Source organism: Leptosomus discolor, chromosome 2 (genome assembly GCF_034619465.1).
Source record: "Leptosomus discolor isolate bLepDis1 chromosome 2, bLepDis1.hap2, whole genome shotgun sequence".
NCBI lineage: Eukaryota > Metazoa > Chordata > Aves > Leptosomiformes > Leptosomidae > Leptosomus > Leptosomus discolor.
In genome coordinates this window covers 14346641-14365379 of record NC_141392.1, presented here as the reverse complement: position 1 = coordinate 14365379, position 18739 = coordinate 14346641, and the positions used below count along the sequence as shown (strand labels likewise).

General features: G+C 44.9%; 1 protein-coding gene across 1 annotated transcript in view; it reads right to left on the bottom strand.

Annotated features, from left to right (window-relative positions):
* The window catches only part of TGFB2 (transforming growth factor beta 2), a 60928-nt gene extending 43669 nt beyond the window's left edge, over positions 1–17259 (bottom strand). Inside the window, exon 1 of the mRNA XM_086460631.1 lies at positions 16917–17259. Within this exon, the coding sequence (XP_086316757.1) occupies positions 16917–17259 (343 nt within the window). The remainder of the gene's footprint in view (positions 1–16916) is intronic.
* Between the last annotated feature and the right edge of the window lie 1480 nt (positions 17260–18739).

Genomic DNA, 18739 nt, shown 5'->3' with positions numbered 1-18739 from the left:
ATATCCTCTGGACTCTAATTTCTCTTTTCAGACTCACCATGCTGCTGCTGAGAAATAAAAGTTATTGGAGCTGCAAGGCCAAGATTAATGTCTGGCCCTGCAAAAGAAACCCAAACCAAAGCACAAAAACCACCAGTAGCACTGAATGACACATGAAGTTTCTCCATTTCTCGTGGATGATCACTTCCTAGATAAGCGTGCTGGAACAGTGCAGCCGTGAGATGATGAACAGTATCACATGAAGAAATATTTAAGATCACACGAAAGTCTCTGGTTTCGAGCACACGGGCCTTTTGCAGCATAACTGATTATACCACGGAGCATCATTATCTGACCTGCCAGTTTAGACAGGAAGGCCTGTAGGGCTGGGAAAAGTACTACGAGATCAACAGCACCTCACACAACAGGGTCCTGATCTCTCACTGGGGCTTGAGCAACTACTGTAATACAAGTATTACGGCATTCTTCACTTTGCCTCAACTGGATAGTGTTGTTAGATGAATGCAGCATGTTTCTATCAAGAAATACTTGGCCGCACTTCTACTGGAGTGAAATGATCCCTGTAAATACATGGACAAATTGTGGTTGGCCCTTGGCTCCACACATCAGAAAACCTCTCTGTCAGCAGCTGCAATACGGGGTGAAAGTTGGCTGATGCACTAGCAGGACCAGAATGGGAGCAAAGAAAAGGATCTCTGTTACAGGAGCTGTCGAGAGCCCTGACTCACTAAACGTGGGCAGTTACAGTCTCCCCAGCTGGACTGTTCCTACCCATGGATGTTTTACTTAGCACCTCTCAATAAGATGGAGGCAGGAAGAGGAAAAAAAAAAAAAAAAAGTAATATCCAGAGTGAACTTTTTTTTTGATTTTTCCAGCACAGAACAAGACTGCCTTCACGTAGATTTTTTTTCTTTGGTGACATCAATAAAAGTTTAAAGTTCCTTATCAAAAGTAATGAAACAATTATAAACAACACAGAATAGCTGCCAATGCCCTCAAACTAAGAGTGCTCATGCCCACCTGCTTAGCTGTCAGTACCCAAAAAACAGTACCACTGACCGCTTCATAACACTAAAAGTAAGATGAGTATTTTGGTATTTACTTGAGGTTAGCAAAGTTTTTAAGGCAGAAGGATCCCAGGCTCTCACAGGCTTTCCAATTTCCAGTCAGAATCATGAATTTTTACCAGAAAGACTCTGAAGGAGCAAATGCCGTCGGCGCAGAACACATGATGTATTTGCTCTTGGTGATATTGGCTGCTTTTAGCCAAGTCAGCCACCGGCAATTTTTTGCATCCATCCTGAGGAGAATGAATTGCAAACAATCCAAACTAGAAGTTTGTAAAGCTCATCTCACCATACCCAGACTTTCACAAAAGCAGATAAAACAAAGCCTCTTCCATATGTCAAACAAACTGTTTCTTCCACCTTGGAAAATTGTATAGGAGGATGAGAGAAGTTTCATCATGACACTGAGGCTTCAAAGTGCTTTGAGGTTTCCCATCACTGTTGATGCACGTGTAGCAATCAGCTCCTTAGATGAGTTACCTTTGTCACCAGTGGTTCTGTTAGTTGTGACTTTCGGTCAAGCCAGGAACCCATCATCATTCGCTGACTTCACTCAAGGTTCACGGTAAAAGCTGAACCAGTACAGATACAGAGAAATATATCACTTATGAAGGTGGCATGAGAATCCATGGCATCTCCAGCTATCTCTGAAATGCCTTAGGAAGAAGGCAAGAGAACAGTGACAGATTTAAGCATGTCGGAGGCAAAGAACAGAAAGCCTTCTCCACAGGAGTCATTTTCACACTGGGACCTCTTCTGAAACATGGCTGTGATGAAACCATGAAAGAGGATAGATGCTTCCAAATTTCTTCTTGGAGGCTTAGAAGTGTTCTCATTCATGTATTTCTGATCAAGGCCCCAACAATGGAGCCCAAGGATTAAGTTTAATTAGGTTTTACCAGGAAACCTGCAAAATTACATTTCAAAGAATACTGCATGATGTAAAGCTGACAGCAACTTGTCTGCAGGTCCCCAAAGCTAGAATGCAGTGCTGAAGCACTCCTCCTGCCCAACACTTCACCTCAGCAACAGGGCTCAGGTACTCTGCAATGCTCAGGGCTCCAAAACCAAACCCACAAATCCAAACATACCCAGAACTTTGAAAAAGAAAAAAAAATAGAAGAAAAAAGGTACAGGAATCAGAACATTACAGTGTGCATCCAACCCTAAATATGCTAAATGTAACGGAACAGGATAAACCACAGACCTACATCCTGTTCTTAACAGAAGAATTCTATGTGGACAATCGTACAAAAAGCAGATTCATACAAGGTGATAGTGATGGTCGCCAGGCATATGGGAGCACCCACCTTCCCTTACCAGGTATTCAAAAAAATCACACACAAAGAAACTTGTGCTGGATTGCCCAGCATAGATTAGTATTTTTAATCTATTGCTATTTATAAAAGCAAGTTGCGCTCACCTCCTTTTTTTTTTTTTTTTTTTTTTTTAAACAAGTGGGCCTCACTGCTCAGCTATTCTAACTGGAAGATTTAAAAGTGGTCAGGAAATTTCAGGACTGCCTTGCAGAGAGAGGATGAGATGAAAGCAAGTCCCACGGCACAAGCTCTGTTCCTCTCACCCCACCTCTGCCAGGAAGTGCTCCTGTTCCTCTGGCAAGCGGCACAGCTGGCTGCCTTCTCCTGCTCGGCCAAGGGTCCAGAGAACAGCCTTTCCAAACTATTCCCTGGCTGGAGGAGGAAATGAAAGCAAGTCATTTTCAAGAAAAGCAGGTTAGATTGTCCAACCCTTTCACTCTGGAGAGGGAAAAAAAAAAAAAAAAAAGAAGAAAGAGAAATTATGCATGAAGTAAAAGGGTAGCGGAGAAGGAAAGACAAAAGAAAACTGTACATTTTTTGCATTGCAGAGAAGTGAAGATTCACAGATTCAAAGGACAGGGAACTCATCTTTAAATGATTACGATAAAGACAGTGGGTAACAGATGAATGTTAGAGACAGAGGGAAGTGAAACTTTTTAACGACATTAAAATCATGCAATCTCTCCTGCTTTGTAACAGTAATTAAAATGATTTAGACCCTGTAAATCAGGAACAGAAAAGCATAGAGATTGTAAACCTCTCTTAGGGAAAACTCTTCAGTCAGTAGAAGTTAGTGCCATTAGCCACCTGCATGCAGGAAATGCACACCTGCCTGCCCACGTGGAGGTGCTCAGCTTCCAACTCCTTCCTCTACTTATCACCCTGACTGGCCTAGGAAGCTCCTAGGCAGCTCGCTTCTGAAGATCCCCAAAATGCTTCATGGACTGCATGGGAAACGTGGCTGCTCACTGAGCCTAGAGACTGCTATAGAGATGGACATGGAAGGTTTAGGAGAGGCGGGACAACAAAGCCTGGGGAAGCTCACCTGCAGAGCTTCACGTACAACTAGCCCCAAATCATCCTATCAAATCATGCCTATCAGAGAGAAGATTAATGTTGAATATCTGGTCATCCTCTTTTATACAGTAACTTGTATTAGATTGTTCCCTGAAGATACTTGCTAGAGGTAGTTCCAGTTTAGTGTTAAGAGGATGGACTCAGTAAGAGTATCAACTCTTTATTATTTAAGTACAGATATTCCTAACTCCAAGGTTCTTTTACTAAGTCCCAATTACTAGGATGAGTTATGATCCACTGTGCCCTCTACATTAATCCTAACACAAGTGAAATTTCTTTAGAACTTAAGGGCTCAGACCTCTGGGTGGGGTAGGAAGAACACCTCCACTAACTACTTTGCAACATGGACTCACCAACTGAGTCAGTGACTTGGAGGTCTCCCGCATCTTGTGCTATTGGACATGGAAAAGAAACACCAAAACATTATTTGCCTTTCAAAATTATGGTTTCTGGCAACAGAAATAACCTCACAGCTGGAGCATCTGGCCCCTTGCTTCTTTAAAGGAAGAGCTGCCAACTGTATGAGCACTAGATAACACATGACCACCTACTTCCTTCTCTGTACTTAGGAGCTGTGGGTGGCATTGCTCCTCCTAGCACAAGGGCAACCAACTCCATCGGGCCATGCCTTTATATCTGGTTCCTGCTAAGATACGGTAACTCTCTGATCAGCTGGTTTCTAGCACAGTGACATTCATCCATTACAAGATAAAAACTGTTGAAATGATAATACAGATATATGAAATACATTTCTGTAGATAAAAAGACCAGGCAATCATAAGATGAAAAGATCATTTTTTTTTTATTCCAGCAGCAACTTAGAAAGTCTTAAAACAATAGCTACTACAATCAGACATCGTAAACCAAGCAAAACCAGGTAACTTGCATCAAGCATTTTTAAAGAGCTGTCCAAGGAACTACCTCTATTATTAAAACTGGCTTTCAATAAACCCCAAACACTGGACATATATCTGAAGGATGTGAAGCAGAACGTATTTGCTATTACACAATCCTAAACAGGGCAACCCATGCTATCTCACGTATACAGTCATCCTTATATTGATCCTAGAAAAAATACGCAAAGTGCAGGAATGAGAATCAGCTCAGAGAAACTAAGGGAGTATAACCAACATCAAGAAAAACAGAGCAAGATATAATGGTAGACAGTAAACTGTTACTGAGAGACAAGCTTCTGGTCCCATAAGGCTCATTTTACTGCCTAATACTATGTAATATTTTTATCCATCACCTGGAAGGAACCTAAATCATTATTAACCAACTGCAGATGAAATAATCACATGGATATGACAAATAATGAAGAAGATGCATCACAAATACAGTGACTCGAATCTTGAATTATCAAGATGTATTTTCATATTGATTCTACTGACATTCACAACTCTAGGACAGAGAACTAGACTGTACTTACAGAGTAGGGGACTCCATCCTGAGAGTCAGCACCTCTGAAAAGGACTTGGAGATGGGGGACCCTGCTCGATAATTACCCAAGTATGAACTTTAACTTCTCCTTGTATAGCTCCTGGCAAAGTTACCGCCAAAATTAGCTGCATAAACTGTGCAATATTGAATTAGAGTGGAGTCTGCAACATGCATGTACTTAATAATGGCACAGCCACTATTGAAATACTGTGTCCAATACTGTTGTCCACAATCTCAGCAGCATATGAATAAAGCAGAGGATTTTCAGAGGAAAACTGTGAGAATAACTGAAAAGGCTAGGAAGCATCTCGAGGAGCACAGCATATTAAACTTAAAAGAGCTGTGGCTCAATCACAGTCTGTGGATCTGAAGCACGCTTAAAGTTGGGTAAAGCAGGCCGTGCTGAGCTCCTGGCTGCCTCACTGCAGGGTCTTCCAGCAGCCATACCAGCTTGCTCTCAGCCAGATCAGTTCCTACCTGCAAAACTTCCTTCTCCTGTGGATGCCTACACAATGCCCACAGATCTGATAATGGGTCTTCAAAATAGTAAGTGAATGTTTAAACTAGATTCAAATGCTAGAACTTGAAGCTAAACAACTTAAAACACAAAGATGGTTGTTTATAGTGAATGTAATTAATCACTGGTATAATTTACCAAGCGTGGTGTGAACTGCCTTTCAAAAAGCAATTAATTCAGCAAAACTCAATGGCCTGAAAAATGCAAGTAGGGAGTCCAGAAGACCATCAGGGTGGCTTCCAGCTTTTTTAATCTGTAAGTGTCCATTCTACCATAACTCAAAGCCTCCCAGAACAACATCAGCCTCATCCTTTCTAGTATGGTATGATATCAATTAGTCATTAGTTATGAGTGTGAACAGACCTCGAATGTTATACCCTGAGAAGAACACCTCAGCCCTGCTGAGATGAATACCTCCTTCAGTTGTAAGGCAACATTCATGTTCACTCAGAAACCTGCTTGCAGGTCTGGCTGTCATGACGCTAAGGCACTTTAAACTCTGTGACATTATAATATTGCCTTAGATTAAACAAGAACCAAGCCCTTTGGTTTCATATCCTGCATCAAATGGCTTGGGATCAAATCTCATCCCAACAGGACATACAAAGTACCATATAGCTAAAATATAAACCAAGCTTTTTCCTTTTCTTTCTTTAAAAACAAACAAACAAAAACCCAACAACCTGTGGTGGACGTTGAGTCCTCCCAGGCTTTGGAAAGTACACAGTAGTAGCACAAACATGATACAAAACAGCATTCAGGACATTTCTAATCAGCAAAGCAGATTGACCTGACTCAGGCTTCATCTGAATAAAAGGCTGGGATTCTCAAAGGCTACAAAGGAACCACTCCTTTAGGTGCTGCTTAAAACCCCGGCCACAATGACTGTTCTGCTTGCCTAAACAATCACTGCACAGACTCCAGTTTCAACACCACAAGGAAAAATCTGGAGTGGCTTTACTGACTCAAATTAAATTGCTCCAACTTTTCATCCATGCAAAAAACACACCTCAAAAGTTAACTCATTATTTCATGAGCCACTTTGATACATATCAAGTCATAGAGGCTTTATGTAAAACCACATGCACCTTCATGCTATAAGCACAGCTCCTGTTCCCAAACCACCTGGCTTTCCAGCTTGTAAACTCAGCATATACCATGCATCAAACTGACTTTCAGAAATTGTTCTCCCGGCTCCAGCTCTATTCAGAACTAACTTTTAAGATTTTATTGATAACATAAAAAACACCTTGTTGGCTTAGCCCTGACCTTTCTTTACAGTCCACTGCACAGGGATTTGCCACATTCTTATTCACAGCCTTTAGATTCTTCACTGCTCTGGGCGCTGAGCTCTAATTTTACACGTGTTTATAAGAAGCCTCTCGATGTGGAGTGATGAGCTTCTAGACAAAAACTCGCTGTAGGGAGGATGATAGAGATATATTATGGCATGTTTATTTGCCAAGACCTTTGCAGTCAGATGGTCATTTATTTTAGACAGGGGGAGGTGTGGAATACCAAAGAAGTACAGGACATGAACTCATGCCTCCTTCTCTGCATTCTGCAATTCCTCCCATATTGCTGCCATATGCTGTTCCCAGATGACATCTGCCATCAAATGCTTCTATCAATAAGCTACTAAGGTGTTTATTTTTAAAAGTGATTCTTTTTTTTTTTTCTTTTGCAAAGCCTTATGCAGAACATCTCCAGTGGCAACTCAATAAAAGGGAAAGCACCACACTACAGTAATACATCTCAATACATCTTGAAGATGTGGCCGTTCCCTGAAACAAAGGAATGGCACTTAATACTTGATCCAAAAACTTTCTCAGTCAATGGAAACACTTCCAGTGTTTTCAGCAGGCTTTGGACCAGGGCCCTTAATCTGGAGAACATACTCTCAAAAGGCAGAAAAATGGAAAGGTTTGACTGTATCACATGTATAGCTGGCCTGTGGCAAGTGTGCATGAGGCAGATTCCCTTCCAGACTCTACCTCAACAAATACACTTCCAGCCAGAGAAAATTAAGTCTCCCAATAAAGTGTGTAAATAATAGGACTCGAACTTGGAAGGAGGTAAATTCCTTCAGACACATGATATTGTTGTAACTCAGTCTCTGGCCACCTTTATAAAGATCTCTTTTTCTAGATCCTTTGGGGGCTCATTTCTTCCCTGGTTAGCAAGGGGAATGTGAAATTTCCAAATACATGGCTCCTAGCATGGGGGAGAAATGCAGGCTGGGACAGGGGAATCCAGATTCAAAGAGGGAGAGAAAGTGCAGACCCCCAACAATCTGTTCGAAGTCCATCCTAACTGGATGCTGCTCACTTAGCTCCCTTGCTTTCCAAACCGTATATCCTGGCAGGGAGCCTCTCAGTTGCTATCATACCACCAGATCAGAACAGCAGATTTATTTTCAAGAAAGCTGGAACTTGTTCCTCAATCACAAACCTAAAGCTGTATGCAAGTCTGCTGCAATAGCCTGCCATTGTACGCCAGGTAAACACAACAAATGAGACGTACAGACATCTTTCAGCGTACCTCAATGTCGAAATGTGGCTACTCCACTTCCAAAGCGTACATCAGGAAAAATTTGAGTATAGAGCAGTGATTGGCACAAGACTTATACAGCCCTTGCTCTGCCAGGGAGGCCCAGAGCCAACTACAACAGCCAAGAAAACTGGGCTGGATCTCTCAGAGATTGGGAGAGAATGAGAACACCAAGGATCTGCATGGACCCAACACATCTTCAGGCAGTTTGAAGTGTCCTATCATGTCGGAGAATACAATATCACCTATCCTTCCCTGAGGGCAAACATCCCCTATACCCTCTGTAGGCATGTGGATGAAGAAATGAACTGCCAGTACTGCATGTGTCAGTGGACTTGACTCCAGGTATCCACAAATTTTGCTTACTAGATATTCATTAAGTGCTTTGTTTTCGTATTACCCAGTCAACCGGATTGATTCGAAGGCCAAGAACTGCGAGGCAAAGGGCAAAGCTGCCTTTCCATCGTCACATTCACGGGGGAGCAGAGATGTCTCTCAGCTTTGCTAACCTGGCCATCTCTGGGACCAAGCAGAGGTGGGACAAGGAGCAGCAGCCTGCCACAGGCTCCGGTGAATACTAGACCCCAACCACGCTGGGCCTGCCAGCCACTTCTGCCATTATTTCAAACCACTGCTGCATCTGAAGAAGGTAAATCTGCTGCATCATTTTTACATGTTACTTGGAAGACAGAAAGTTCTGCAGGTGTTCCTTCTTCCTAGAGTACATCCTGACCGTCCTAGAGATCTTTATGACTGTTTGCCCAAAGCCCCAAAAAAGTCTTTTTATATATATTGGACAATGCCCACTCAAATGAGCAAGGACTACTCTCTGTTCAGTTTGGGGTATTGGAGATCATCTGTAAACATAACTGGGCTTAGGATTAACAAGCGTTACTGCACAGAAGCCTTCATCAAGTATAGCATTGCTAGATACTCCCTGATCACTTCAAAAGAGTCAATGCTGCTAAGATCCATTAGTTTTTCAGCCTCCTGAATACAAAGTCCACCCACAAGGTTGGGTTTTTTTGTGGGTTCGGGTTTTTTTTTTCCACCCCACAGAATGAAAACCAACATGTTCTGATTCCTATCTTTCAATTATCACTATGGTAAAGGTAAGCTACTATCACTATTTTAGCTGAGGTAGCTGCTGAATTGCAAATGCTACATTTGTAAACACAAACAAGAGAAGGAACTTCAACAGGCTTAGCTCACCTTTGAAAATTCAAGGCAGGGGTTTAAAAGAGATGAAGCCAGGGAAAACACTGGGTACTAACACCAGCCAAACAGGGAAAAATAACAAAGTTGTAAGCCTGAAAAACTGAAATGGAAAGAATGACAGATTTACTGCTGCATTTGATGCACATAACCACTGATAGACTCTCCCAAGGAAGTGTTGAAATTACCATCACTGAAATGAATCCAGAAGCCAAAAATTAAATTATCTTTCCCAGAACATTCCAGTTTGTGCTTTGGCAACAACAGATGTTTTAATGCTCTTAAATGCATGCACGCGTGTGTGTGCACACACGCACACATATACTTCAGTACAGTATCCTCTTTCACGCAAGACCTCCCTCTTAGTTTTCACAAAGTCAGACTGAACTTACGGTCACTCTGCAAAGTCTTTTCTTCAAAGTCTCTGCTCAAATGCACAACTGTCAAATTAAGCAACCCATAAGGAGTCTTACAGCAGCTCCAAGTTAGGAATGAATGGTTATTTGTGAACTTGCCTGTCAAGACAGATGTGGTATTTGTCAGTGCAGTGTGGGTTAGATATGGTGGGAAGGAGCCAAACAAGCAAAGTGAAAGGTCAGTATCACATTTCCCTTTTTCCCGCCTCAGTTCGCCTAAAATGATGCCACAGCTTTTGCTGAAGTGTAATACAGTAGCCTGTTTTCATGCAACCTACCATGCTCATTTGAAAAGCAATATTCACACAAGAGAAGTGGTAGAGAAATGGGTGCAGAGGGAGAGAAGAACAGGAACACTTTGGTGCAAGAAAGCTACAACAGAGGGAAAAATCCAAGACTGACAGAAAACAACACATCTTTAGAAATTTGGTGATACTTGAATCAACACCACCCTATGGAAGTTCAAACACAATGTGCTGTTTTTCATATACTAAAATGTAGTATTACAAGGATCACAGGTTAATTCAAGTTGAAAGGGACATCTAGTCCAACCTGCAGCTCAAAGCAGGGTCAGCTATAAGGTCAACTTATCATTTATATTTTATACAGTTATTTATAATAACCTGAAGTCAGCATCACACTGTGCTAGGTCTTACCTAACAACAAAAAGAGTTTTCTGCCCTGAAGGGGTTTCAGCTCTACAATGAATATCCTGAATATGTCAATGAGCATCACATGTGAAATTAAAAGGAACCCTCACTCATTGTCCAAATTAAAACCTCAACAAGGGAGAGATGTTCTAAAGATCCTCTCCACACTCTCAGCCATAAATCTGCTGTAGGGATGCCAGTGAGGTCTAGCATCTCCTGGAAAACAAACGTGGATGTCAGAGAACCCAAACAGCAACACAAGATGTATTTCAGTGGAGCTCGTCTTTCCACAGCGAACGAGCAGTCCCTCTGCAACTGCTGCCTAAACTGACCTATGTCCTACCTGACCTCCCCCACAAGGAGCTAGGAGCTTCCCAAGTAGCACGCATGAACTGCCATGTGGTTCCCTTTGGAAGACCTGGCTGGTTTAGAAAACACTATGATACCCAGAGAGGCAACTTCTCAACTCTGGATCAACTTGCAACACACCAAAACCATGTAAAAACCTGCTCACCAGACAAGTCTAACAAAGCAAAGTCTAGGACCTCATTTCTCCAGGGCCGATCCTGTGCCATTTAAGCTAAGGGAACCACAGTACTAAACAGGCTCATGAGTCATTCATAAATTCAGAAATAACTGGTCACACTAGAAGGAGATAAAACACAAGCCTTCACACTAAGTTTTTTTTCAACTCCTCATCCTCTTGTCACAGACAAATCTTTGAGTTTCTCCTCTACACCTTGCGGCTGTATATCTTGTACAGTTGGGTGCCCACCTGCAGTCACTTAACAGCAGCAAGGACAGTGAGGACAAGTGTGGGGGAGCTGTGTTAAGAAGAAACATATCTGCTTCTGATAGACTACTATAGGAAGTCAACTGACAGTGATGCTGCAGCTAGGCACCTACTAGTCCAGATCACAGATGGAAAGGGAAACAAGCAACAGCCTGTGGTAGAAGGCAGGATGCAAACTTTCCCTAAACAAATGACCAAAACAAACTTTTTAGTCTAAACAAATGACCAAACCAAACTTTTTAATGTAAACAAATCAACAGAAACATTCATAACACAGTATTACATTAAATAATACCTGGGGAGCGTATTATCCTCAAGCTAAAAACTGTCTGCTTGAAACGTGCAGCATGTGGTTTCACAACAGGAACTGAAACATTTGTGTGTCTTCACTCATGACTCGTTTTGTCACCATACCCTGGGGTTCCTCTCTTTATCTGTCATACAGGAGCAGTCTAGCACAGACACTGCAAAGGCAAAAGAAGCCAGCTGCACAACAGGGTCAGCCTTCTTTGGAATCACAGGAGTACTGAAGAGCCTCTTCTTTCCTCCCTAAAATATCCTGTAAAGCATTTCCTTCTCACTGGGCTTCGATGCCCAAATGACAGATTTCAACGCAGCAAAAAGGATTTTAACTGTCTGGCTTTGTTCATCCCTGCAAATGTGCCATAAACCGGGCCCCAATTCAGGAAGCTAATTAGGCATACATAGAGCCTTAATGTTAATGAGTCCATTCATGTGTGTGAAGCTTTGTGCATGTTTCAGAACCGTGCTGAAGCAGCTCACCGGGGACGACAGCCAGGAGTTCTCATTCATCTTTTTGCTCAGCTCTGGTGCAGGCAGGAATCTCAAACTGACAGCAGAATGCTGGAAGTAGTAACTTCAAAGTAACGCAGCCACCCTGATGACCACTATTGTTCTCACGCAGTGTGCCAAGGATGAGCAAGGCTAAAACAAGCAGCTAATAAAGAGGATGCTCTGCCTTCTTCCCATAATCACCTACTCACACCCAGTCCTGCAATTGAGTGAAGCCAGCAAGAGTGGCATGAGCTCTGGGCACTCCCTGCACATCTCCAGCCATGAGCAGAAGACAGGGGCGCATTTCCAGATGGGTCTCTGGGACCCTAAAACATTCACACCACCAGCGGGCTGGGGGGTGGCGAGCACCAGGGGCAGTGGTGTACATCCAACCTTTTAATTCACTAAATCAGAGTGCAAATGCCTCTTTAAAACAGACACGAGAGATAACTCAAGGAAGGTTACGGAAAGGATTTGGGAATATAGCCCTATATTTCTGTCTTTCAGGTCTTCTGACCTTGCAGTGTTAAAGAGGGAGGTAATGGGTGTTTTGCTTTTCCACAGGCTTCATCCTCTGGAAGAAATACACAGACTATGTACCACCAGCTTGTGGACCTCCTGCTCTCCCAGCCTGGTGCCCTGCTTACAGCAAGTCACTGGTGATTCAGAAAGCAGGCAGGAAACATACATGGTGCACCCCACCATCTGCTCCATAGGAGCGGGAGTGGAATAAGAGAGCTCTCTTTGATTTCAGCCGCCCTTCGTTAGTGCACCAGAGCATGTTACTTTATTATCCCTCTTAGTATGTAGAGGACTACTATCCAGAAAATTACCCTGCCCCTTTTTAAAGCCATTTGAAACTTCTTGGTTTTTTTCATCACCACCTAGGAAGATTGCAGAAAACACCATTCATGAACAAGGAGCAAGGAGCTGTTCCTCCCACATTCTCCTCAGGGAAACCTTCACATTGCTTCAGGTCATCTCAGCAAACCAGAGAGTAAGCCTGGCAAATGCCTCCTACAAGAGGTGCTCCAGAACATGACCATAGGACCAGCACAGCTAGAAGGTTTTAAAATAAGGTATTCCTTCCGAGACTGTTTCCATGTCATTAACAACATAGGAAATCCTGAAAGATTAAGTTCTGTGTTCTGCTAAATGCAAACACACGCGAGCTGCACAGCCATAGCTGTTAACATCGTGGTAATGATGCAGTCAGTGCCAGCAGACATGGAGCATGGCCGCTCCCGCACGAGTAATTCTGCTACCCTGCACACAAGGAGCCCACATACGTATAATTGCTGGTAAATCGAGCCCTTGTTGATAAAGTAGAAGCATGTAATTGTGCCCAGCCAGTTTATAATGTTGTCTTTCATGAGGCCAATATTCAGCAGAACGACAGTCTATGTAAAGCAACATTCATGGTACAGAGCTCCAGAGAAGACTAATCCTACCACCCAGTGCAGGCTGGAACCCATGGAGGCGCCTTCATACTACAGCAGTTTAAAATCCATGCAAAACCAGGCCCAAACCCAGAAGAACTGTGATTTCTTAGGCTACTGACTAGTTACAGACCAGCAGAAAATGTAAAAATTCACCTGCATTAGCCTTAAGCCATCAGTACTGACCAGCTCATTGACGACAAAAACTGCCGTGAATGAAGATGACAGAGTTGGGCCGCAGCCCCCACATACACGTGTTGCCTATTTATTTTTTTGTCATTAGTACTACAGTTTACAATCCTTAACTGTGCTGACATTAAACTTCCGTTTATTATGAGTGCAACGGTGATTATCACCCAGCCTCAAATAAATAACTAGCATGAGTCTCACGCCCTAGATAACTAATGAAGAACTGGTAAGTAATAAACTCCCAGTGTGATCCAGCTTTCACAGAAATCAGTATTAAGCATCTGTTCAGGTAACTTTGCCTAGGCACAGAATTCACAAGAACTCTCTCTGATGGGCTCAGCTTCCATATGCCACCTCCCTCTTTAAACCGCTCTGTAAACCAACTTGATTTCTGCCTGCCAACTGGACTTGGGAGAGATTCACACTTTTGGTATCTAACCCCATGCTGTCACGAGCACAATGCAGGCAGGCATCCTTGACAGACAAAAGCTTTTTCATTTTTCCAAACCTCTTTGTAATATTTTTTTCCACCACTACTCTGCACATCTGTTGGTTTTGAGTCCGGCAGTCCCTGACTTGCTGAATTTCCACATATATTCTGACTTGATGTATCTTTACCCTCAAGTGGACTGTCAAGCCAGATGCCAGATGCCCCCTTACTTCCTCAGTGCAAACTATCAGTAAACCTTAGCATAACTTTACTTTGAGCCTTAAACTAACAGCATGTGAAAAGATTAATATGAATAAATTCAAAACTAATCAGATCCCTTCTTTAAATGTTGACACAGTATTATTTATATCCCATAAATACCTTCTTGACTAAAATTCATCCCAGGAGATTGGCATCTTGCCAGTTCTATTCATATTTACTGTATTTATACAGTACAGTTGGCCAAGGATAATATTTAAGACAAAATATGCCTTAGGGCATATACAATATCTCTTATAGTTTTCCTTTTAAATCTCCTCATTGCTAAAAATATTTAGTCTGAACTTTACAAAATGCCCCACAAAGACCTATCAGCAATCTGTAGTGATATATTGCTGACTACGAGTATAATTAGAGCATATTTGTAATACTTGGGTTGTAGTCAGTTACTGAACGCTAACAACTTGTGGTAAAAACTGAACCACTGATCTTTCCCATGCCTTCCTTCCAGCAGCTTTTGACCTCCAGTGCGTTCACACTGATCCCCTTCTCCCTCCTGCCTCCCTCCAACGCAGCAGAAACTGTAGAGTTAAAAAAATTCACTCCAAGATGTCTAGGAGAAAGTGCCTGCAGCCGCCAGCGCTGCGCTTTCAATTTCTTCCTTTAAAATATGGTGGAGCGATTTCTTCCTTTCTGTCTTTTTTGGAAAGGTTCGCTCCATCCAGCATAACTAGAGAGCAGTGGAAAAACAGTTAACCTACTTACTCTGATGTTAGCGACAGCCCTTGCACAGTAGTACTGGATCTGCTGCTAACTGTCCCTCCGATCCCAAACGTCTGATGCACTCTGTTGGTAGGTACCTGCAATCTCCTTTGCTTTTCCAAAAGCTCTATCGATACTTCAGCACAAATCTGGCCTCTGACAACATTTTAAAAATAGATCCTCTTTCGTCAACACCATCCAAGTCACACACCACAGATATTTTAATTTTCTGGAAAGTACACGGCTGCATTTTGGACCACTGGTTCTTTGTAGTCTGCTCATGCGAGGAAACAGGACAGATGTGCTCAGGACGGATGCACTTTACAATTCTCAGAGCCTCTCTGTTACAGGGTCAATTCCACAAGCCAAGGCACAGCTATCAGTCTTCCTAACCTTCGCCCATAGGGGCTCACCCCTTTGCTCAGGGCACAACCTGATAGGTCTCAAAACAAAGTGCTGACTTCCACAAAAACCACCAGGAAAATCCTACAGCATACCAGTGTGGAAAACAGGCACGATTTCTGTGTTCTTGCTATGGCTATGAATTATGCTGAACCTCTTTGCTCATACCCACTTGGCTCCAAATATACATTAATTTTTTTTTTTTTAAAGTATTTCTTCCCTGAGGGTAATAAGGGCGGAGTGTATTTATCATGGCTATTATGGATGGTGCCATAATTACAATAATAAAACGGCTCTGACTGCCAGGATGTCCTGTACCTGATGCTGTCATTTAAGAATAAAGGAAGAAAGGGAGGCAGCTGCAGTGAGCGTGGGGTTCAGATGCTTTGGCTGGCATCCTAGGACTATCACATGCAAGACGGAGCAAGCCCCAAAGCTACAACTTGCTAAACTAAAAATAAATAAGGAGAAAATGCAATTAGAAACTCTAGGATAAAGTTACCAAGATGGCTGCATTATCTATTTAAGCAAGAGGTATGTGCTTTTCAAAAACAGACAGCAAGAATATAGGGCATCAAGTGGCAGGGGAAGGAAGAGAGAAAGAAAAGCAAGCTAAACGAAAGGAGTAGGGACTAGGGTTTGGATATGCAAACGGTGAAGTTATTTTCTGCTTCTGGTATTTCACTTTCCTCAGTATGATGATGATCTAGATTCTTTTAAGGGAGTGCAGTGCTTTTTCTTTTTTTTTTCTATACACTTCAACTTCACTACCAACACAAAAAGACGTCGTTATGATTATTAATCATTCTAAGTGGATTTGGTCAGCACAGAGCATTCGTACCCTTTTTTTTTTTCTTTTTTTTTTTTTTTGTGCAAAACGTGGCGTGGATCACCAGAAGGTCATTAAAAACAGCAAAAGGCAGACGGGCTGAGACAGGTTCCAAGAACCGAGGCTACCCAGAAGGGAAAACTTTTCCTGTACCTGAAATGAAAGCGCCCATCAGCTGAAAGAGGAGGCTAGTTAAACTGGGAAGAGGAGGGAGCATGTCTCTGCCTCTGTCCCCTCTGAGGACCAACCTGAACTGAGGTCTGCGGGACAACGTTCTGGAGGGGCGCAGGCAGAAGAGGAGCCAGTGATTTTTTATTTTTTTGTAAAAGACCTCCTTTTCTTTTCAGTTACGGAGAGATGGAAACCTGCCCGATTCAGACACTCCAAGGGAAACAACAGCAGTGGAAAGATATTGGCTCTTTCTGGAGGCTGCACACGGGGGCTGCGGGGGAGCAGAACCCAGTGCTGGGGTGGGAGCGGGATCCTGGGTCGGGGGGAGCTTTGCTCAGGTACATGGTGGTGGAAAGCAGAGGCACCTTTAAGGACTCCTGGATGACTTCAAAGGGGATCGGAAACCTCACGAGTCTGGGGGGACAGCTGACCCCCCCCCAACCCACCCACCCACATGTACACCCTGCCATCTAAACGAAACCCTAGAAGCCACCACCTGAGAGATGTTAAGGGTAAGAGCAAAAACCAAGGAAAGGCGGCAGGTCGTGATGCACGGGGCTGGTGCTGAAGGTGCTGGGCACTGCCAAGCCTCGGGGGCGAAATTAAACACACATGCACAAACACAGAGGACTTACTTTCGGGGTAAAAAGGCTGCATGTCTATTTTGTAAACTTCTTTGGCATAGTACTCCTCGTCGCTCCTCTCCCTTTCACAAGTGGCGGCTCTGTGGTTGGCTTTCTCTTGCAGCAGGTCCCTGGTGCTGTTGTAGATGGAGATGACCTCCGGGGGCACCTCCTCGGGCTCGGGGTACTCATCCGGGGGGCTGGTGAGCTTCAGTTTGCTCAAGATCTGCCCCCGGATCGCCTCGATCCTCTTGCGCATGAACTGATCCATGTCGAGGGTGCTGCAGGTAGACAGGCTGAAAGCCACGGTGGCCAGATCCACGGTGAGAAACACGCTCAGGAGATAGCAGTGCATTTTAAAGTGTTTAAATACAGCGCCCCCCAAAAAAAGAGTGACTTTAACAACGAACAACAAGAAGGAGGAAAAAAAATTAAAAAATAAAAAGGGTATGTGTGCAAACAAAGGGAAGATCTGCAGACAAAATGCAGTTAAAAACCGGACTGCAAGGACGACTTGCAATCGAAAAACGCACGGGAGGCGTCAGTGAAAAAAAAATACCAATAATTAAAAAAAAAAAAAGGAAAAAAAAAAAAAGGCAAGTTCCTACAACTAGATGAAATTCGGGGGTGGAGTAAGCCGGAGAGCAAAAAAAGGGGAGGAAAACCCCCCAAAACAGATAAACAAACCTGCGAATCAAGTCAATGGCAGACAGACCGTTCTCAGCGCGCCGGCGGAGCAGGCTGGAAAACCAGAAACTGAAGGGGGTGGGGGGGTGTAAAAGAAAAAAGGAAAAAAAAAAAAAAAAAAGGAAAAGGAGGGGGAGCACAGGCAGTGATGGGTATCAGAGGGCGCTGCCGCAGCCGGCGGGGCAGAGGGTGCCGGCGCGGCGCTGAGCCCCGCCGTGCGCCCGCGGCGCCCGGCGGCTCCCGGCGGGCAGCGGCAGCGGCACCGCCCCGCGCCCGGCGGCGCTCAGCCCCCGCGGCGGAGCCGGCGGAGGCGCGCACGTGTGCGCCCGGCTGCGCCGAGCCCCGGCCCCCGCGGCCGGGCGGAGCGGCAGGCGGCGGCCCCTTGCCCCCGCGGCGGCAGCGAGCGCCGGCGGCGGCGGCGGTGGTGGCGGCGGCGATCCTCGGTCCGGCCGCGTCCCGCAGGCTGCTGCGTGCGCCCCGCGCTGCATGCACCGACCCACCCCCGCCCGGGCCGCTGCGCGCTGCAGAGCTTTTTCCAGCTCCCTCCTCTTCCTCCTCCTGCCGAAACGCCAACCCCACGCCGCAGTCAGCGAGGCAGCGCCGCCGCCCCGACAGCCGCCTCCCGCGGATCGCAGGCGCGGAGCGGCCGCCCGGGGCTGGCCGCGGCGCAGCGCCGCTCTTCCCCCTGGCCTCCCCCGCGGGGCTGGGGCTGGCCCCGGCGGCGCGGCGCGGCCCGCAGCTGCCGGCGGATCTAGCGCTCCGCCCGCCGCCCCCGGCCCCTCGGCTCTCCCGGCGCGGAGGGGACGGGTGCCAGCAGATAACATCACGGCCGCGCAGGGAGAGGGAGATTTATAAGGTCTCCCCGCCCCACGTGCTCGCCTCGCCGCGAAGTGACGTGGAGGGGCTGCGGGGAGCGGAGGGCTCCGCCGGCCGCGCCGCCGCCCGCCTATTTATTCCCCTCCGAGCGACCGGCCGGGGACTCGCCGCAGCTCGGCCGCCGAGGTGCCTCACCCCGGGGGGGGGAGGGTGGAGGAGGAGAGGGGAGCCAGCCGGGAGCCGAGAAGGAAAAGCAACTCCTGCCAGGCTTTTAAAAAATTCATTTATTTTTTTTTAAAAAGGGAAGGCTTTAATGTTTCTTGCCCCTATTA